The following is a 22,541-nucleotide window of genomic DNA, read 5'->3' as shown; positions in this document are numbered from 1 at the left end:
CAGAGAGAGAAAACTACAGACCAATTTCCTCAATAAACATAGATACAAAAATCTTAAACAGAATACTAGCAAAGAAACTCCAGCAAGTGATCACGAGGGTTATTCATTATGATTAGGTGGGATTTATACCAGGAATGCAAGGATGGTTCAACATCAGGAAAACCATTCACATAATTGACCATATCAACAAGCAAATCAACAAAAACCACATGATTATCTCAACAGATGCTAAAAAAGCCTTTGACAAAATACAACATCCATTCCTATTGAAAACACTAGAAGTATACGAATAGAAGGATCTTACCTAAAAATAATAAACAGTATATATCTAATACCACCAATAAGCATCATATGCAATGGGGATAAATTAGAAGTCTTCCCAATAAGATCAGGCGTGAAACAAGGATGCCCACTATCACCTCTATTATTTAACATTGTACTAGAAACACTAGCAGTAGAAATTAGAGAAGAAAAAGGAACAGAAGGTATTAAAATGGGCAATGAGGAGACTAAGCTATCACTCTTTTCAGATAATATGATGATCTACTTAAAAAATCCCAGAGAATCAACTAAGAAACTTGTAGAAATAATCAACAACTTTAGCAAAGTTGCAGGATACAAAATAAATGCACATAAATCATCAGCATTTCTATATATTTCCAACACATTAGAGCAGCAAGAGGTAGAAAGAGAAACACCATTTAAAATCACCCTAAACAATATAAAATACTTAGGAATCTATCTACCAAAACAAACACAGGAATTATATGAAAACAACTACAAAACACTTTCCAAACAAATAAAACTGGATCTAAACAATTGGAAAACCATTGATTGCTCATGGGTAGGACAAGCTAACATAATAAAAATGACCATTCTACCCAAATTAATTTACCTATTTAGCGCCATACCTATCAAACTACCAAAAAACTTCTTTACTGAATTAGGAAAAACTATAACAAATTTCATTTGGAATAACAAAAGATCAAGAATATCAAGGGAAATAATGAAAAAAAAATGTGAAGGAAGGGGGCCTAGCAGTACCAGATATTTAACTATACTATAAAGCAGCAGTCATCAAAACAATATAGTACTGGCTAAGAGACAGAAGAGAGGATCAGTGGAACAGACTTGGGGTAAATGACATCAGCACGACAGTGTATGATAAACCCAAAGAGCCCAACTTTTGGGACATGAATCCACTATTTGACAAAAACTGCTGGGAAATTTGGAAAACAATATGGGAGAGATTAGGTTTAGATCAATATCTCACACCCTAAACCAAGATAAATTCAGAATGGATGAATGACTTGAATATAAAGAAGGAAACTATAAGAAAATTAGGTGAACATAGAATAGTATATCTCTCAGATCTATGGGAAAGGGAAGATTTTAAAACCAAGCAAGAGTTAGAAAAAATTACAAAATTTAAAATAAATAATTTTGATTATATTAAATTAAAAAGTTTTTGTACAAACAAAAACAATGCAACCAAAATCAGAAGGGAAACAACAAACTGGGAAAAAATCTTTATAACAAAAAACTCTGACAGAGGTCTAATTACTCAAATATATAAGGAGCTAAAACAATTGTATAAAAAAATCAAGCCATTCCCCAATTGAGAAATGGGCAATGGACATGAATAAGCAATTTTCAGATAAAGAAATCAAAACTATCAATAAGCACATGAGAAAGTGTTCTAAATCTCTAATAATTAGAGAAACACAAATCAAAACAACTCTGAGGTATCACCTCACACCTAGCAGATTGACTAAAATGATAGCAGGGGAGAGTAATGAATGTTGGAGGGGATGTGGCAAAATTGGGACATTAATGCATTGCTGGTGGAGTTGTAAACTGATCCAACCATTCTGGATGGCAATTTGGAACTATGCCCAAAGAGCTCTAAAAGACTGCCTGCCCTTCGATCCAGCCATAGTATTGCTGGGTTTGCACCCCAGAGAGATCATAGATAAACAGATTTGTACGAAAATATTTATAGGTGCGCTTTTTGTGGTGGCAAAAAACTGGAAAACGAAGGGAAGCCCTTCAATTAGGGAATGGCTGAACAAATTATGGTATATGTTGGTGATGGAATATTATTGAGCTCAAAGGAATAATAAACTGGTGGAATTCCATGTGAAGTGGAAAGACCTCCAGGAATTGATGCAGAGTGAAAGGAGCAGAGCCAGAAGAAAATTGTACACAGAGACTGATATGCTGTGGTAAAATAGAATGTAATGGACTTCTGTACTAGCAGCAATGCAATGACCCAGGACAATTCTGAGGGATTTATGGAAAAGAACGCTACCCACATTCAGAGGAAGAACTACAGGAGTGGAAACACAGAAGAAAAACAACTGCTTGATCACATGGGTTGATGCGGACATGATTGGGGATGTAGACTCGAAAAAACCACACTGATGCAACTATCAATAATAAGTCTTGATTGATCACACACATTAAAACCAGTGGAAATGTGCATTGGATATGGGGGGAAGTGGGGTGAAGGGGAAAGTAAAAACAAGAATCACGTAACCATGGAAAATGTTTCTAAAACATAAAATATTAAAAGATTCTTTTGAAAAAATAAAATAAAGTAACTGTTGACATTACAAAACCTGTGGGAGTCAACCTGCTAAGAAAAACCCAGGAACTATATGATCAAAACTACAAAACACTTTTCACACAAATAAAGGCAGATTTAAGCCATTGAGCAAGAAATAGAGGAGTGGATCAATGGAATAGATTAGGCCAGTGGTTCCCAAACTTTTTTTGGCCTACTGCCCCCTTTCCAGAAAAAATATTACTTGGTGCCCCTGGAAATTAATTTTTTTTAATTTTAATAGCAATTAATAGGAAAGATAAATGCACCTGTGACCATCACCGCCCTCCCTGGATCGCTAGGTGCCCACTTTGGGAATCACTGGATTCGGCACGCAACACAGTATCCTAATGTTTGATAAATCCAAAGATTCAAGCTTTTGGCAAAAACTGCTGGGAAAACTGGAAAGCAGTATGGCAAAAACTAAGCACAGACCAATACCTCAACCATATACCAAGGGAAAATCAAAATGGTTACATTATTCAGAAATAAAGGGTGATACCATAAACAAATTAGAGGAGCATAGAATATTTCATCTGTCATATCTCTGGATAAGGGAAGAAATCATAACCAAACAAGACAGAGAACATTATGAGATGTAAAATAACTGACTACATTAAATTAAAAATGGTTTGCACAAATAAAACCACTGCAACCAAGATTAAAAGGGAAACAATCTGGGGGGAAATGTTTTATAGCAAGTGTCTCTAACAAAGGCCTCACTTCTCAAATATATAAAGAACTGAGTCAAATTTATAAGACTACGAAGCATTCCCCAGTTAACAAGTGGCTAAATATGAACAAGCAATTCTCAGAAGAACTTACAACTATCTTTAGTTATATATATAAAAATGCTCCAAATCACAGTTGATTAGAGAAATACAAATTAAAGCAAATCTGATGTACCATTTCATACCTATCAGGCTGGCTAATATGACAAAAAGCATAATAATAAATGTTGGAGGGGATGTGAAAAAATTGAGACAGTAATACACTATCGGAGGAGCTGTGAACTAATACAACCATTTTGTAGAACAATTTGGAATCTTGGCCAAAGGGCCATAAAACTGTGCAAACCATTTGACCTAGTAATACCACTGAAGGTCTGTATCCCAAAGGGATCAAAGATATAGAAAAAATTCCTACTTGTATAAAAATATTTATAGCAGCTCTTTTTGTGGTGGCAAAGAATGGAAACTGAAGTGATGCCAACCAATTGGGGAATGGTTGAAAAAGTTGTGGTATATGGTTGTAACAGAATGCTATTTCACCATAAGAAATGATGAATAAGCTGATCACAAAAAAAAAAAAAAACAACTCATGGAAGACTTAAATGAACTGATGCAAAGCGAAGTGAGCAGAACTAGGAGAATGTTGTACATAGCAATAGCAATATAGTACGATGATTATGTGAATAACTGAACTGTTATCAGAAATGCAAAGATCCAAGACAGTTCCAAGTTTCATGACAAAAAAAAAGGAAATGACAGAGTCTGAATGTAGATTGAAGGATGCCATTCTTTATTTCTTCTACGAATTTTCCTCTAGTAGCTTTCATTTGTGCCCTTTTTTTGTTTTTTTAAACTCTTACCTCCTATCTTAGAATCAATACTGAGTTTTGGCTCCAAGGTAGAAGAGTGACAAGGGCTAGGCAAGAGGGTTAAGTGACTTGCTCAAGGTCGCACAGCTCAGAAGTGTCTGAGAACCCAAGACCTTCCACCCTCAGATCTGGCTCTCAATTCACTGTGCCAACTAGTTGCCTCCATATGTGTCTTCTTTCACAACATGATGAACATGGAAACATGTATAATAACACATGTACAACCAATATCTTATTACCTGCCCTCTTGGGGAAGGGGGAGAGGTGGGAGGGAGGGAGGGAGAGAACATAGATAGCAAATTTCAGAAAATGATTATTGAAAATTGTACTGGGAGCAGCTAGGTAGCTAAATGGATTGAGAGTCAGGCCCAAAGATGAGAGGTTCTGGGTTCAAATGTGACCTCAGTCACTGCCTAGCCCTTACCATTCTTCTGCCTTAGAACCAATGCACAGTATTGATCCTAAGAATGTAAGGGTTAAAAATAATGAAAATTGTACTGACATATAATTTGGAAAAAAAATTTTTAAAGAAAGAAAGTTAAAAACAAGGTTGGAAGGGGAAAGAAGCAGGCTGGCCCAGGCCTTTCCATAAAATGAAATTTCTAGGAGGCATTCACCAAAGCAGGGGAGGGATGGGGGTGGAGTTAGGTGGAGTGTTGGGCAATTTGGATAGATATTCCAGAATGAGCAGACAGCAGGAATAAGTAGGCTGTTGTTAGAAGAGCACTGTTGCTGAGAGAAGTTCTTGGATGAGGCAGCAGTAGATGAGTTATTGGTTTTGAAGTTCAGAATCGGGAAGAGGTTTGGGAGAGAAATGATGGAATAAGAATATAAAGAATAAGAGATTGTTATATTTTTCACAGCTGTAAAAGGGAGGAGAATATCTTCCTTCTTTCTCTCCTTCCCTCTCTCCCTCCCTCCCTCTCTGCTTCCTTCCTTTCTCTTCCTTTTCTTTCCTTCCTCTCTCTCTCTTTTCTTCCTCTCTCTCTCTTTTCTTTCTCTTTCTTTTCCTTCCTTTCTTCCTTCCTTCCTTCCTTCCTTCCTTCCTTCCTTCCTTCCTTCCTTCCTTCCTTCCTTCCTTCCTTCCCCTCTCTTCTCTCTTTCTTTCAAACCCATGCTTTATGTCTTTAATAACAACTATTAAGATAGAAGGGCAAGGGCTACACAATGGGGATTAAGGGACTTGCCCAAGGCCACACAGCTAGGAAGTATCAGCAGCAGATTTGAACCCAGGTTTTCCCCCCTCCAGGCCTGGGACTCTATCGACCATGCTACTTAAATGCCCCTGCATGCACTTCTGATAAAATTCTGACATCCCAATTATATAGCTCATTGTCAACTCTGAGAGGGAGGGAAGAAGGGAAGGAGACAACATAAATCATGTAATCTTGGAAAACTTATGTGTAGATTTGTCCCTGGAATAAAATAAAGGAAAAAAACCCACCAATTTTATAGCTCAAATTCATTAGAGGAAAAGCCATTCTCCAATTGATAACCTATCAAAGGATGTTCATAGGAAACATAGTAACACTCACATGGAAATGTTCTAAATTTCTAGTTATCAGAAAAATATACTTTTTCCCCCTCCAAAACCCTTACCTTCTGTCTCAGAATTAATAATGTATACTGTTTCCAAGGCAGATGAATTATAAGGGTTATGGCAATGGGGGTTAAGTGACCTTAAGGTCAGATTTGAACATAGAGTGTCACACCTCTAGGCCTGTCTTTCAATCCATTGAGCCATCTAGCTACCCCTGAGAAATGTACTTTTTAAAAATTATGAGAATCCTCCAAATACCCATCAAATTAGCTAAGAAGAAAATGACCTGAGGGCTCCCACATTTACAAGCTGTTGTGACTGAGCAAAGTCATATAATTTCTTTGAACCTGTTTCCTCATCTATAAAAAGAATAGGTTGGACTCAGTTTCTCTCTAGATAAAAAACGAATAAAAAAAATAGGGGGCAGCTGGGTGGCTCAACAGCCAGGCTTACAGAAGGGAGGTCCTAGGTTCAAATGTGAGCTCAGATACTTCCTAGCTGTGTGACCCTGGGCAAGTCACTTAACCCCCATTGCCTAGCCTGGTAATGGCAAACCTATGACACGCATGTCAGCACTGACAAGCTGAGCCATTTTTTATGACATGTGGCCGCATACAGAGAAGTATGGGGCTACATGCTGTGGATGAAACATTTGCTATAGTTTAGTGTAGACACTCTGGGCACTATAGATGACAATTCTACTTATATTAATTCACCTATTTTGGTTTATTAAATATAGTTATATATTACAATTATACATTTTTGTTATTTAAACTATAAATATTGCGAAATTACGGCTTTTTCTCGAAGTGATACATCACTCCAGTTATGCTCAGTTTTTTGGCAAATTTTGACACACCAAGCTCAAAAGGTTGCCCATCACTGGCCTAGCCCTTACCACTCTTCTGCCACAGCACATAGTATTGATTCTAAGGCAGAAGGTAAGGGTTTAAAAATAAATAAATGAAAATAAAATAAAAAAGTAAACCTGTGGTTCTTTGTCTTGGTTTTGAATCTTGGTTCCATCCCTTAGTATCTGTATGATCTTGGCCAAATCACTTAATCTCTGTGGTCATTCAGGAAACATTTATTAAACCATGTCAGGCCCTGTGCTAAATTCTGGGAATAGACAAAAATTAAAATCTGCCCTTCACAAATTTATATTTGATAGGATGACATGTACACATATAAATTTGTACATAATAGTAAAAAGTTAGGCAGCCCTTGAGACTGCTACTAGCAGCAGGAAATGTATTCCAGGCATGAAAAGAGTGATGTGTATAAGTGAATATTTAAAAGGTCAGTTTAGCTAACTTCTAAACAGCTAGGTGGCACAGTGGATAGAGTGCTGGACCTGGAGTCAGAAAGATTTGAGATCAGAACTGGCTTCACATCCTAGCCCTGTGACTTTGGACAAGTCACTGTACCCTGTCTGCCTCAGTTTCCTCATCTGTAAAATGGGCTGGAGAAGGAAGGCAAACCACCCCAGTATCTCTGCCAAGAAAACTCTAAATGTGGCCCCAAAGAGTAGACAGGGCTGAAAAAGGTTCAACAGACTGCATGCTGGAAGTAATGTATAAGACTGGGAAGGTAATTTAGAACCCGGCTGGAAAGGGCTACCACTTGATTTTAGTGGTAACAGCGTTAACAATATCTCTTTGGTAGCTGTGTGGAAGTCGGATTGGAAAGGAGAAACGGGCACAGGGAGACCAGTTAAGAGGCGATTGCAATAGTCTCTAGGCGAGACGTGGGTGTTCAGTTTCCTCCTTTATAAAATCCGGGGTTGGACAGAATGAGCTCTAAAGTCTCTTCCTACTCTAGCTCTACGGTCACTAGGCTCTAGTGAACGGCAGGTGGCGCCCGTACACAGGAGGTCTCGTCAGCAGCTCCAGGGCAGGCCCTTTAAGGTTTCCGTCCGGTTGGAGGCCTCAGGATCCTCGAACTCATTCCGACTCCTCGTGCGGTGAGGCGCCACTCGGACCCCCCGCAGAGCGTGGCTGCCCCCCAACCCGGTGTGCCCGTGCAGTGGAGGAAGGCAGGGCTGCTTGATCTCGGCTTCCCATTTTCAGACCCCAGACAGGAGGGACCTTTAAGCCGTCCGCCACTCCAACTTTAGCGGCGCCAAGCAGCTTTGGAAGCAGGACAAGTAACTGTGGCCAAGATCCTTGGCTCGCTGCAAGCCTGGCGCTCCCTGGCTTCCGGGCTCGCTGCAGGATCGCGGCCACCCTAGGGATACAATGTACGAGCAAACGGAGCTGCGCTGGGAGGCCGGACCAAGGTCAAGATCCGAGACAGGAGCGCCTCGCCGCGCAGCCGCAGGCCGGGAGACGCAGCGCCGCGCTCTACGTCCACGTGAGTAGAGAGAGGAGCGCCGGCCCCGCCTCCAATCACAGACCTGGGCGGGATCCGGATTTTACCTTTTCCCCTACCGAAATCTTTACCCCAGCCCTAGTCCCTAATCCTGCCTCTACCCTAGTACTAACCTCCACTCCTGTCCCCAGACCCAGCTTCAGCCCTGCCCCCGCCATAGTCCTGGTCCTGTCCCTAACCTTTAGCCTCAGCTGAGTCCCTCCCCCCGGCCATGCTCCTCCTCCAGCACTGCCCCTGTCCATTCTCTATTCCTGCTGAGCCATCCTCTCAGCCAGAGCTCCAGTCTTAGGTTTAGGACAGAACTATTAACTTAGAGCTTCCGTCAGTCTGGAAATTGGGGGCCCTTCCGTCTGGCCCTGGGGCGGGGGGGAGCCCGGTAACTTGCTTGTAAAAATATTTCAATAACCATATTTCAGTAACACTAGTTTCCTTTATAATCCTATGCACCTTATTTTATGATTTAAAAATATCCCTCTGGCAATCAATTTCCCACTTGTTTCTCCTTTTATTAGAATGCAATGCCCTTGAGGGCAGAGACTATCTTAGCTTTAGTATTTAGTATCCCTAGTGTAAAGTGCTTGACACCTAGTATGTGCTTTTTCATTCTTTCACTTATATTTATTCCTCTCATCCAGTCTGGGAGGAACAAAGAGGTGGCCCTTCTCCACTGTGCCAAGCCATTTACTTGTTCCCTTGATTCCATCCCCTCCCATATTTGCCAGCGCTCCTCACTATTTTCCAACTCCCAGAATCTTCAACCCCCATCAAATGATTCCTCCAAACATGCCTAGATGTCCCCATCCTTAAAAACCTTCATGTTCTTTGCACACACTGCTCTCATCCTGCCTGTCTCCAGCATACCTGCTAACTGCGGAAGTCCCCTTTTCTCTCTTGGTGACTTCATCAGCTTCTGTGGGTTCAATTAGAATTTCTAAGTAAATGATGACATCTATGATGTTTGTGTGTAAATGTATGTGTAAAATTTCCCCCTTGAGCACCAGTCTGTCATCATCAAATATCTATTGGAAAACTCCAACTGGATATACCCTAGGCATTTCAACTAATCATTCCATCTATCTATCTATCTATCTATCTATCTATCTATCTATCTATCTATCCTATCCATCTGTCTGCCTGTCTGTCCATTTGTCTACCTACCTACCTTTCTCTCTCTCTCTCTCCATTCATCCATCCATCCATCTATAGACAATAGAGCAGCTAGATGGTACAATAGATAGAATACTAGACCTGGAGTTAGAAAGACATGAATTCAAATCCAGCCTCAGACCCTTAGTAGCTATGGGACCTTGGGCAAGTCATTTAACCTCTGTATTCCTCAGGTATGCCTCCATTTTCTCATCTATAAAATGATGATAATAATAGCTAACATTTCTTTAAGCTTTAAAAATGCTTTAATCCTTAAATTGAAACAAAGCATGCATTTAAAAAATAGTTATATGAATATGTGTAAGACATAAGTCACCAGGATGGGAAAGAATGCATATTTCACAGTTGCCTCTCCTTGAAGGAATCTGGGAGTGGAGGAGGCTCCTGGACCCAAGGCAGTCTTTCGGTGGAAGAAGAGTGGGATTGAGTTTTGGAGATGTTTAGATGGGTTATTGGCTGCTTCTCACCTTTCCTCTCCTTGGGAACTAGCATATTCAGGGGCATTTGTGAGCATTGGAAAACTGGGATGGGGAAGTGGTTTTACTTCTTAGCTGAGCCCTAGAAGGGGCTGAGTAGCCTAAGGTCACCTGCCTCACCCACCCTCCCTCCTGTGTACTCTCTCAGTGGCCATACTGTGAAAAGCGGTGCTCCTATTGTAATTTCAACAAATATATCCCCCGGAAGTTAGATGAGGATGCCATACGGACATGCCTTGTGCAAGAGGCAACAACACTGCTGAAACTCAGTGGGGTACAAAGGTGGGTCCCTTGGAGGAAACCTTATTCTGAAAGTGGAAAGATGGGAAGGGAAGGGGAGGAAGCTTGGGGATCCATTAGGTCACTTCACTGGCATTTTCTAAGAATCCCTGGGAAGAGGACAGGAAGCACAACAAATAAAAAGCAGGGTTCCTTGGGGGCACTTGCTTAGGTCTTATCTCATTCTCAAAACCATCTCCTTTCTAGGATCAACTCTGTGTTCTTTGGCGGGGGGACACCAAGCCTGGCCAGCCCTTATACTGTGGCCTCAGTTTTGGAGGCTATAGCACAGAACACCCACTTGCCAGCCAACGCTGAAGTGACCCTAGAGGCCAACCCTACCTCATCCAAGGCATCAAGGCTGGCTGCCTTCCAAGTGGCAGGGATCAATAGAATTTCCATTGGCATCCAGGTGACCACACTTCCTAACCCCGCTGCTCTTCCTCCCTGCTCCCCTTCTTTTCCAGACCTCGTTGCAGGGTAAATTGGCTGATTCAGACAGCTTTCTACCCTACTTAACTTTTTTTGGTGTCATGGCCCCCTTGAGCAAACTTTGGACCCCTTCTCAAACAATGTTGTGAAATGCATAAAAAAAGACATAGATTCTAAAAGAAACCAATTCTACTAAAATGTAGTTATCGAAACATTTTTTAAGAAAACAAGTTCATGTTAGAGTCAGAATGTAGATGAAAGTATATGATTTTTCAATTGTTTGTTTGGCTTTATGATTTGGGGGTTTGGTTTTATAAGATTATCCAAAAAAAAAGATTATCCACTTATAAAAATGAACACTTTGGGAAAATAATAAAATTAATAAAAGAAAAAAGAAAACAAGTTCATAGACCTCGGATTGAGAATCAATCTTAGGATGTCTTACTTTTTTACCTTTCTTGAACATACACACATTCACACACACTCATATATACTCACACTCACATTATCACACATACACACACTCATACCCACACATAATCACAATATACATTCACACATTCATATGACAGAGATCCTAGGAAACTAGGCAAAGGTTGGAACATAAACATCTCCCCCTGTCTCAGCATTCAAAGTATCTTTATCAAGGAGTAGACTTAAATGTCCAGACAAAATCAGATATCCCCCTATTCCCTCAATGACATGTTATAACCCCCAAATTTTTTTTCCTCTAGATATCTTGTTCATTTTCCATATTTCACTCAGTTAACTAAGTCCAATGCAACTGGTTATTGCCTCCATCAAGGCTTTCTATCATTTGTAAATAAAAAGGGAGGAGAGGTCCCTGTTTGGGAGCCAAAATGTAAATGCCCCAAAGGAGGGGCTGATCAGGCTCAAGAGTATCCCAGTTAAGGGCTGAGATAAAAAGAAAGTCAAGTGAAAGTTAGGGATCAGAAGGGCTTTGGTTGCTGGTGACAACCAAGTGCTTTTTATTGAATTAATACATAGGCTTATAAAGGCAGAAACCACTAGGAATTTTTCTCATGAAAATTCAAGGGGCAGCTGGGTAGCTCAGTGGATTGAGAGTCAGGCCTAGAGACGGGAGGTCTTAGGTTCAAATTTGGCCTCAGACACTTCCCAGCTGTGTGACCCTGGGCAAGTCATTTGACCCCCATTGCCCACCTTTACCACTCTTCAACCTACGAGCCAATACACAGAAGTTAAGGGCTTAAAAAGAAAAAAAAAAGAAAAAGAAAATTCAAGCAACTTTCTTAAAACAAGGTAGCCTTGAGAGATGAGCCTTGAGTGAGAAACTGAAGGTGGGAGTAACCAGGGACATAATAGGAACTGAGAAAAGGGGAGAAGAAGGTGCTGATAAAATGTGTTTTTCTGTCTGGAGAAAAGGTCTGGGAAAGGATTATTGCTTCAAATCAGCAACTTGTAGAGAAATGTGAAAACCAAGGGAATCAGTTATCTTGTTGGTGGGAAATGTGGAAACTGAGGGATCTCAGGCCTTAGTCAGACTCTGGACCTCACCTAATATCAGGGGTCAACAGACCTTTGCCTTTTCAGACCCTGAAACCTCAGTCCCTAATACTTATATACACTCACATATACACATTCACAGTCACATATTCAGACACACACAAACTGTCTCCAACTTTCTTGTTCTCTCTCTTTTTTAATAAACTTTTACCTTCCCTATTAACCAATACTGAGCATCAGTTCCAAGAATGGTAAGGGCTAGGCAATGGGGGTTAAGTGACTTGCCCAGGGTCCCACAGCTAGGAAGTGTCTGAGGCCAGTTTTGAACCCAGGACTGCCCATTTCTAGGTCTGGCTCTCTATCCACTGAGCCTACCCCCAACCTTTCTCTTTTTTAATTTTCTCCTGGCTCCTTATATGCTTGTGTCCATACCGCCTCAAGGCCAAACTGTGTCCTCCACATCCTTGCCAAGCCAGGCTCCCCTGCCTCCTTCCTCTCCCAATCCTTCTGTCTCCTCCTTTTCTTCTTTCAGTCCTTAGATGATACAGAGCTCCAGCTGCTGGGCAGGACGCACTCAGCGTCGGAAGCCTTGGGCACCCTGGAAGAGGCCCGGCATCTGTATCCAGGGCGCACCTCTGTGGATCTCATGTTCGGCCTCCCGGGGCAGCAGGTGGAACCGTGGCTGCAGCAGCTGCAGGAGCTGCTTTCCCGCTGTGATGACCACGTCTCTCTCTACCAGCTGACCCTGGAGAGGGGCACTCCGCTCTTTGCCCAGGTTCAGCGAAGGACCCTGCCCTCTCCAGACCCAGAAACTGCGGCTCAGATGTACCAGGATGGGCGAGAGGTCCTGAGGGAGGCTGGCTTCCGCCAGTACGAGGTGTCCAACTTTGCCAGAAATGTGAGCTCTTCCTTGGAAGTAGGATGCTGGATGGAGCAGCTGACCCTTGTTCTGGGGGCAGTGAGGAAGAGTGGAGAGAGAAAGGAGAGAGAAGAGTGGGGCATATGGGGAGAAGGGAAAGGGTAAACTCTGCGGAGTCTGAGGGGGCACCATGGCACCTGCCTGGGGGTTCCTAGGGCTCCATCGTCTACTCCTTCTTCCTTCTCCTCTCCAACTGGGGTGAGGGGATTCTCTAGGCTGGGCATTCACATCCCTCGATGGGAATGGACCCTAGGGCTGTCTCCCCTCCGCACTGACTGTTCCTTCCCTCCCTCTTTGCAGGAAGCTCTCAGCACCCATAACTGGACCTACTGGCAAGGTGGTCAGTACATAGGTGTTGGACCTGGTGAGTTCCATGACCAAATGGGAAGGGCGGCAGGGTGGAAGAGCTAGGAATTTTTAATGTATATAAAAATATATATATTTTTATATATAAATAAAAATAAAACATAATAATTATGCATCACATCTATTATATATGCTATATAATATATAATTATATATCACACCTATTATATGATGCTATATATAATTATAATATACTAATCATATAAGTATATATCACACCCATTACATATGATATATGTAATATTATATTACATACAATACATGGAATATAATACACATGGCATAATTATTATATCGTATTTATATATTATAATTATGCATGTGATGTATAATTATAATATCATTACATATTATATCACACCTATTATATGATGATATATAATTATATAAGTATATATCACCCCATTACATATGATATATGTAATTATAACATAATTATAATATTTCACACCTATTATATGATGTCATATATAACTATAATATAATAATTTATATATTTTTATGTATACAATTCTGTCTTAGGGGCCCATGGGAGATTTGTGCCCCAGGGGGATGGAGGGAGCCTCCGGGAAGCTCGCATCCAGACCTTGGAACCTGACAACTGGATGAAGGAAGTTTCGTTATTTGGACACGGCACCCGGAAGCGAGTGCCCCTGGGAGAGCTGGAGCTGTGAGTATTTTATAGGTGAAGCTTTTCTCTCCAAGGCTACCCACCCCCATAGGCTACTCTGTCCTTAGCATTATTATGGATTGCCCTCCCCTTTCTGAATGTTTCCCAAGGCTTCCCCTCATGTAGGTGGTTGTTGTTCAGTTATAGCTGACCCTTCGTGGCCCCATTTGGGGTTTTCTTGGCAGAGATAGTAGAGAGGTTTGCCATTTCCTACTCTGGCTCATTTTACAGATGAGCAAAGAGGGTGAAGTGGCTTGCCAGGGTCACAAAGCTAGTAAGTGTCTAAGGTCAGAGTTGAGCACAGGAAGAGGAGTCTTCTTGGCTCCAGACCCAGTACTCTGGCCGCTTTGCCACCCAGCTGCCCCAGCCGTACCTACCTATTCTCAAACACACAAACACAACTAACTGTGTGTGTGTGTGTGTGTGTGTGTGTGTGAGAGAGATTCCTATAACTCTGTCTGGGTCTCTGTTTCAGACTGGAGGAGGTGTTGGCTCTGGGGCTGCGCACAGACATCGGAATCACTCACCAGGTAAGCTGGCTGAGGAGCACTGGCTTCCCGAGTTGGCTCTGCACTCCTGCCCCCTCCAGGGCCTTCTCTGCCAGCCCGGAGACCCTCCGCTGCCCACCACTCAGTCACAGGCACCATCGCACAACGGACATCCTCCCCCACTGAGCCCGGGGCCAGCTCCACAGGAGGTTTGGGGGTTATCCCAGGGTCTCCCCCTAATCTCTTTCCAGAAATGAAAGTAGCAGATGGAGCAGCATCTAAGGCTGGGAATGAAGGGGTCACAGTAGAGGGAAAGAACTCCTCCCAGGCCTAGTGTTCAGGCACCCTGGGTGTGGAAGCAGCAGGGATGTCGGCTTGATCCTGAATTCATGTCAAGCCAGTCTGTGAAGTGGGAGTGACATTTTAAATTCATTAATTCCTTTATTCATTGCACAGATATGTATTAAGTTCCTGTTTTGTGCTGGGCATGCAGGAAGGCCCAAAGACAAAAACAAGGCATGGTTCCTGCCTTGAGAAGCTAGACACCCGAATGACCCTAATGCAAAAGAGGACAGGGCAAATAGATGGCAGAGACACAAACCAAGGATTATGGAATTTTATAAGAGGTTATTTCCTGCTGGAGGGAATAAGGGTGGCTTCATGGCAAACAGGACTTCTGAGCTGGGCCTTGGAAAGTATGTAGGATTTAAGTAGGTGGGGATGGAGGGAGTAGGGCAGGGACACCTGACAGAGAATACAGTCTGGGAGTGGGAAACAGTGTGAACAAAAGTGGGAAATTGAGAAGTAAGTTCAGGACATGATGAATATTTTGAGTACAATATAGATCATGACATACAACAGGAAAAAAGAGTTTTAGGAGTCAGATTGTGGAAAACCTTGAATGCCAAAATCAATAATTCTGACTTTTTTTGGGGAGCAATGAGGAGCCATTTTTACAGGCTTCATCAGGACCAATACATCTGCCATGTGTCCTGCATTGTGCATGTGTTATTTAATTTTAAAATAACCCTGAGCAGTAGGTGCTGTTATTATCCCCATTTTACAGTTAAGAAACTTGCCAGGGTCACAAAGCTATTAAAGAGTCCAAGGCTGTATTTAAACGCAGGTCTTCCTGCCTCCTGGCCCAGCACTGTGTCCATTGTGCCACCTAGTGGCCCTTCCTAAGGAGTTGAAAAAGATCCTGAGGTAATGAGTCTGGGCAGCTTGGACATTTGTGATTCCATTTACAGGAAGTCCAGGAAAAGGAGTGGATTTTAAAGGAAATGCTGATGAGTTTAGACATGAGATTATCACATGAATTCTGTATAAACAGCCAGTAGGATTTATTATAAATTTATGATAACAAAATGAATACATTTTGTAGAAGAAAATAGAGATGGCTAGTGCAGATTACTTGGGCTTTAAGGATTATTGTTGCTGAAGGCAGCGAGGTGACTCAGTGGATTGAGAGCCAGGCCTAGAGATGGGAGGTCCTGGGTTCAAATCTGACCTCAGATATTTCCTAGCTATATGGCCATGGACAAGCCTCTTAACCCCATTGTGTAGCCCTTCCCACTCTTCTGCCTTGGAACCAATACCCAGTATTGATTCTAAGACAGAACATAAGGGTTTGTTTTTTTAAAAGTTTCATTGTTGTTTAGTCATTTATAGTTGTGCCTTCATCACCCTATTTAGGGCTTTCTTGACAAAGATACTGGAATGATTTTCCATTTCCTTCTCTAACTCATTTGACAGGTAAGGAAATGGAGTCAAACAGGACTAAGTGACTTGCCCAGGGTCCCACAGCTAATCTGAGTGTCTGAGGCCAGAGTTGAACTGAGGTCTTCCTGACTCCAGGCATGGGCGTCAGGCTTAGGAATTAGAAGAGTAAGAGTGGAAGATCAAGGGTCCAAAGAAGTTTAGGTTGGTGGAATTGCTGATTTGGGGATCCAGAAGGAAGAGAAGCCAGAAAAAAAAATGAAGGATTGAAGAAATAAGGAGAGATCCAGGGACTGGAGGCCACACCAGAAGGCTCCATTTTAGTGAGGGTGGAGAAGCAGAGAGGGGAGATTGTGATCAGGCCCGGGAATTCCAGGTCTGTAGGAATGGGGAGTGGATAAGTATCAGGTGATGGAGGTCTGACATGTGGCTGTCCTAGTGGCTGACTTGACTCTTTCCATTCCCTCACTGTCTATAGCAACTCAGCTGGCAAATCTTGTGAGTTCTTCTATCCTTATTCTGTTCCCTTCTCTCCAGACACATGGCCAACCACCCTAATTTGGGTCCTCATCACCTTTCACCTGGATTGTTGCAACAGCCTCCAATTAGATGCTGAGATTCCAATCTCTCCCTTCTCTAATATGCCTTCCACACAGCTGCCAAAATAATCTTTCTAACACACAAGTCTCCCTCTGTGGTTCTCCTATTCAGGGACTTTTTAGGGGCTCCCTATTATCTCCAGGATAAAATCCAAACTCCTCCCTTGGCACTTAAAACCCTTTACAGTCTGTCCCCAGCTTATCTGCCCAGGTGCTCTTTTCATGTACTATATATTCCATCCAAATTAGCTTGCTTGCTGTTCCCCAAATTTGGAATTTAATAGTCTACCTCCAAAACTTTATACAGACTGACCTTCATGCCTCTATTGTCTTCTACCCCTTACAATTCCTAGGTCCTTTCAGAGCTCTGTCCATTGTGCTACCTAGCCACCCCTGAACATTATCTTGTAGTTATTAAGTCCATTATTAAGTAGTTGTTTAATAAATATCTGGTAGATTAGATTGAAGAGATTGGCTTGGTTTTTAGGAAGGTCATCTGCATGAATATATCATAGATCTAAGAAGAAGAAGGGAAACAGAGGTTAAAGGGTAAATAGATAACATGCCTTCCACGTAATCCCTAGAATCCAGATTGAGAATTCTCACCACTGTCCTCTAACATTTATTGAGTTCTTACTATGTGCTGGGCAATAGATTAGGTATTAGAGGTGGGGGGAACACAACCAAATAGGGAAACAAGTCAGGATAACCATGAGAGACAAGGTGGAGAGGAAGACAGGATCAGATTTGGAAATCATGGAGGAAGCATGGCCTGAAGGTCACTCCCTCATCATTTTCAGATTCTTGGCGAATGTTGGCTCATCTTCATGCTGGGCTCTGAGTTGCTCAGGTGAGATGTCAACAGCCAGCCCACATATACACAGAGTGAGGCATAGTCTAGCTATTCCCAGAGGATCTGCCCAGGCTTCCTCTCTGATGCACCCTGACACGATGATCACACTCCCACCTTTGGAGATGGGATGACACCATCCTCAGGGGGGAGGAGTTGGAGGAAACACAACTCCTGACTGTCTTCTCCAGCACTGGCTGCAGTTTGAGCCCCACTTGTCCTTGTGGGAGGTGTTTGGGGAATCTGAGGAAGTGAGGGAGCTTCAATCCCGAGGCCTTTTGCTGCTGGACCCCAGGTAGGCTTTGAGGCAGCAGGGGAGGAGATGGAGAGGAAGGGAGGATGTGGAATGGTGGCAATTTGGGAGGACCAGAGTGGCAGGGCCATGGGGTTGGGGAATGGGGGAGAGAGGACTGTTATCTCATCTCCTTGTTGTTCCAGAGGACTCCGTTGTTCCTGGAAAGGACTGGCTGTGCTGGATACTATTCTGCTGAGACTCCTCCTCCAGCTCCAGAATGCCTGGGAAAACAGGTCTCCTCCCACATTCAAGGTCACTGAGTCAGGAGCTGCCTCCCCAAGAGGCGATTCATGCTTCAAGTATGGCTTGGACTAGGTATCCCCGGAGGTGCACACCAGCTTTAAAACTCTCTGGTTCTAATCTCAGAGAGGGCAGGATGACCCTATTGCAGAGGGTGGGAGGTGGAAGCAGGGGCCAGAAAGAGGGATAGCCTTTTCCCTAACCTTTGATGAGGAATTGGAGGGATGAAAGCCATGGTTACTCCTTGGGCAGAAGAGCAGCTAGGTGGTACAGTGGATAGAGTGTCTTAGTTATGTGACCCTGGGCAAGTCACTTAACAACTATCTGCCTCAGTTTCCTCAACTGTAAAATAGGGATAATAAGGACTGCTAGTTGCTCTATGGATAGAGAGCCATGTTTGGAAACAAGATCCTGGGCTCAAATCTGGCCTCAGACACTTCCTAGTTGTGTGACCTTAGGCAAGTCACTTAACCCGTTGCCTAGCCCTTGCTGCTCTTCTGCATTGGAACCAATATTTAGTATCTATTCTAAGATAGAAGGTAAGGGTTTTAAAAATAAAAATAGGGATATAATAATAGCACTTACCTACCAGGGTTATCATGAGCATCAAATGAGATAATTGTAAAGTACTTAGTGCAGTGCCTGGCACATAGTAGAGGCTTAATAAATGCTTATTCTCTTCCCTTCCTTCCTTCCTTCCTTCCTTCCTTCCTTCCTTCCTTCCTTCTCTCTCTCTCTCTCTCTCTCTCTCTCTCTCTCTCTCTCTCTCTCTCTCTCTCGCTCTCTCTCGCTCTCTCGCTCTCTCTTGCTCTCTCTCTCGCTCTCTCTCGCTCTCATATCTAACAGAGGGCCTTTAACCAATTTCCCCTTCCTTCCCCTCTCTTCCTACTTCTCTGTCTCTCCATTCTCTATACCCTTCTGCACCCCAGACCATAAAGTACAATGTTTAGATGTATTCAACATGGTGTGAAGTAGAGGAGCCCTTTAGAAGTGGCTGGGCAGGAGGAGGGCAGGAGGCTTTTTCTTGTGGTCTGGATTAGGGGATGGAGACAAACAGGAGAATACACTTTACACTTATTTATTTTTAAAACCCTTACCCTTCATCTTGGAATCAATGCTGTGTATTAGTTTCAAGGCAGAAGAACAGTAAGGGCTAAGCAATGGGGGTTAAGTGACTTGCCACAGCTACGTAGTGTCTGAGGCTAGATTTAAACCCAGGATCTTCTAGCCAAGAGACTTCCCAACCCACTGAGCCAACTAACTTCTCCACTATGCCTTATATTTATTTAGACCTTTATTTTGGCAAAGTTTATCACGAACATTCACTTTCTCTTGGCCTTTGTTTTTACTGATTCTCTTTATTTTTTTATTCTTAATTTTGTTTTTGTTCAGTCATTTTCAGGTGTGTCTGACTCCTTGTGACTCCTTTTGGGGTTTTCTTGGCAAAGATACTGAAATGGTTTGTCATTTCCTTCCCTAGCTCATTTTACAGATGAGGAAACTGAGGTAAAAAGGGTAAAGTGACTTGCAGAGGTCACACAGCCAGTAAGAATCTGAAGTCGTATTTGAATCGAATGTTCCAAACACCAGACCCAACACTCTATCCACTGTGCCACCTAGCTGTCCATTCTAAACTTACCCCATACCAAATAAAATGAATCCTCAAACATTATAGAAGGAAAAGATTGTACGTGAAACTGAATTTCTGTCATGTACAGCTTGTTTTTATTTTTAAGTGTATAATAAATCCAGTGTATTTAATTATCAAAGCTGTCCTGCTTATCTCTTTGTTTCCATTCTCTTCTGGGCATTCAAAAAAAAAATGATTCAGAGACTCTCTTTTCTTTTTCCTTCTTGTTTTTAGTTATCTGATTAATATCTCTTTTTTCCTCCCAACTTCTCACTCCAATATTGGGAAAGAAGAAAAACAAAAATCTTGTAACAAATATGCATAGTCAATCAAAACACATTCTTACATTGGCCATATCTGAAAATGCATTAAATTATCTCATTTGGTCCTCCTAACACCCATATAACGTGAGCACTATTATCTCTACTTTGCAGATGAGGAAACTGAGGCTTAGTGAGTAGGAATCCCTCTCTGAATCCCCACTTACCTTCAAGACTCAGCTCAAGTGCCAGGTATAGTGGCATATACCTACAATCTCTGGTACCAGGGAAGCTGATGTCTGTGGACCTCTTGAGTTCTAAAGTTGTGAGCTGCGGTAGGACTAAAGCTGACTAGGTGTCCACACTTGAGAGTGGGAGAGTGGGACAATATTCCTAAGAGGCAAATTGACCCAGGTCAGAAATGGATCAAGCCAAAACTCTTGGGATGAACACTAGTAGGATCAGGCCCATGAGTGAAACCTGAGTGTACAGGGAGACCCATTCCATCCTCCACTACCCCCACCCCCCACCCCAAAAGAGGTTCACCTCAGATGCCACCATCTTCATGAAGTCCTATCAGATCCACACAGCTACTAGTGCCTTCCTCCCAAATGATCTTGAATTTATTTTGATAAATAATAGATTTTAGAAACAATAGTACCCCTCCACACCCACACACACAAAATCTGTGTGAAGTCTGACTGGAACAGCATATATACTACTTAAAAACCATACCACCCATCATCCCCTTCTAACTATTAGTAGCTAATTTCCTTTTTTATTTCTCTATATATGAGTTCTAAGGCAATCAAAGGGTATATTCTGACATTTCCTCAGAAATGTACAGAAAGGCACAATTTCAATTAGCTCAGAGCACCCACCCTAGTTTATAAGTAACCAAGAAACCTCTTTTCCCATAATTTTTTTTTCTCTTCTCTCAATCTCAAAGGCTTAAACATCAGTATTCTTGCTATACAATTTATTAACGGTGTAACAAATGACAAGGCCATTAAAAGGTATGTTTTGATATTTCCTCAGAAATGAACAGAGAGGTTCCGGGTTAAGATGGCGGCAGAGTAAAAAGCAGCTCTTAACCTCTCCTGACCGAAACACACAAAACTCCTCAAGGGGACATAAAAACAAGTCCAGACGAACGGAGGAACCCCACGACAGGATGCAGCGTGGAAGGTACATGGAATCGGGACATTTCCATGCTATAAAGGGGTGAAACAGCTCTCACTAAATCACGGGCTGAGCAACCACCCCACCCCCACCCTCTCCACACACAACACCTATAACGCTGAAGCCAGCTAAAAAGAAATAGAGCAAGTTTGGGGCACCCATCAAGTCATTGGCAGCTCCAGGGCCTATTCCTGAGAGCAGCAAGATTTGGGACCCCAAAAAGCCAAAGAACGCACGCGAAATCTGAGCGCAGGAGCGGCGGAGGCGTGGGTGGAGGCAGACACAGCAGCGAGCTAAAGCTCTGAAACCCTGAGTGGGGAACCACCGTAGACAGGTATAGGACTGTGGAAGCAGCGCCCTGAGACTTGTAAAGGAACCTCCTGCAGAGGATCAAGCAAGGGGGTCCACCAGGGGGCTTGACCTTGGAAAAATCCAGAACTCAGACCTCAGGAGCCAAAAGACCAGCGGACAGACCCCGAGCGAGAGGATAAAGCTGAGAAGCTGCTGGGTTAATGATGGCTACCCAGACTCAGGAAGTTCAGAAGAGAAAGATTAACAACAAGAAAAAGAAGTCTTTAACACTCGACAACTTTTACACAGAGAAAATCCAGACAACCGAGCAAACAGAGGAGGAGAACAAACAAGAATCCGGACCCTCCTCAAATAAGGAAAACGGGTCACAAGCTATGGAAGAGTTCAAAACTGAGATTCGGAGGAAGATGGAAGAGATCTGGCAAGAAAATAACAGCTTAAAAGGTAGAATCTTGCAATTGGAAAGTGAGGCTCAGAAATCAAATGAACTGATAAGCAAAGTGAACCAGATTGAAAAAGAAAACCAAAAGATCATAGCTGAAAACAAAAAGTTTAGAGCCGAAAACCAGTCCCTACAGGCTAGAATTGAGCAATTAGAAGCTAATGATCTCTCAAGACAACAAGAACAAATAAAACAAAGTCAAAAGACTGAAAAAATAGAAGGAAACATGAAATATCTCAATGAGAGAGTGACAGACCAAGAAAACCGGTCTAGAAGAGACAATTTGAGAATAATTGGTCTTCCAGAAAAACCAGAAATTAATAGAAAGCTGGACGCCGTACTAAAAGAAATTATTCAGCAAAATTGCCCTGAAGTCCTACAACAAGAGGGCAATATAGACATCGAAAGGATTCATAGAACACCCACCACATTCGATCCAGAGAAGAAAACGGCCAGAAATATAATTGCCAAATTCAAGAGCTTTCAAGCAAAGGAAAAAATCTTACAAGAAGCCAGAAAGAGACAATTCAAATATCAAGGAACACCAATGAGGATCACACAGGATCTGGCAGCCTCCACGCTAAAAGATCGCAAGGCTTGGAATACGATATTCAG

General features: G+C 42.5%; 1 protein-coding gene across 1 annotated transcript; it reads left to right on the top strand.

Moving 5' to 3' along the window:
- The first annotated feature begins 7,257 nt into the window (after positions 1–7,257).
- Positions 7,258–18,286, top strand: RSAD1 (radical S-adenosyl methionine domain containing 1). The gene is made up of 12 exons (XM_044675083.1): positions 7,258–7,335; positions 7,411–7,471; positions 7,567–7,708; positions 7,815–8,097; positions 9,907–10,040; positions 10,245–10,449; positions 12,487–12,852; positions 13,174–13,237; positions 13,762–13,909; positions 14,385–14,439; positions 17,757–17,860; positions 18,004–18,286. The coding sequence occupies exons 1-12, from the start codon at positions 7,258–7,260 to the stop codon at positions 18,173–18,175; spliced, it is 1,812 nt and encodes a 603-aa protein (XP_044531018.1). The 3' UTR covers positions 18,176–18,286.
- The last annotated feature ends 4,255 nt before the right edge of the window (positions 18,287–22,541 follow it).

This window comes from Gracilinanus agilis, chromosome 4 (genome assembly GCF_016433145.1).
Source record: "Gracilinanus agilis isolate LMUSP501 chromosome 4, AgileGrace, whole genome shotgun sequence".
Taxonomy (NCBI): domain Eukaryota; kingdom Metazoa; phylum Chordata; class Mammalia; order Didelphimorphia; family Didelphidae; genus Gracilinanus; species Gracilinanus agilis.
This window is presented reverse-complemented; position numbering and strand designations above follow the sequence as displayed.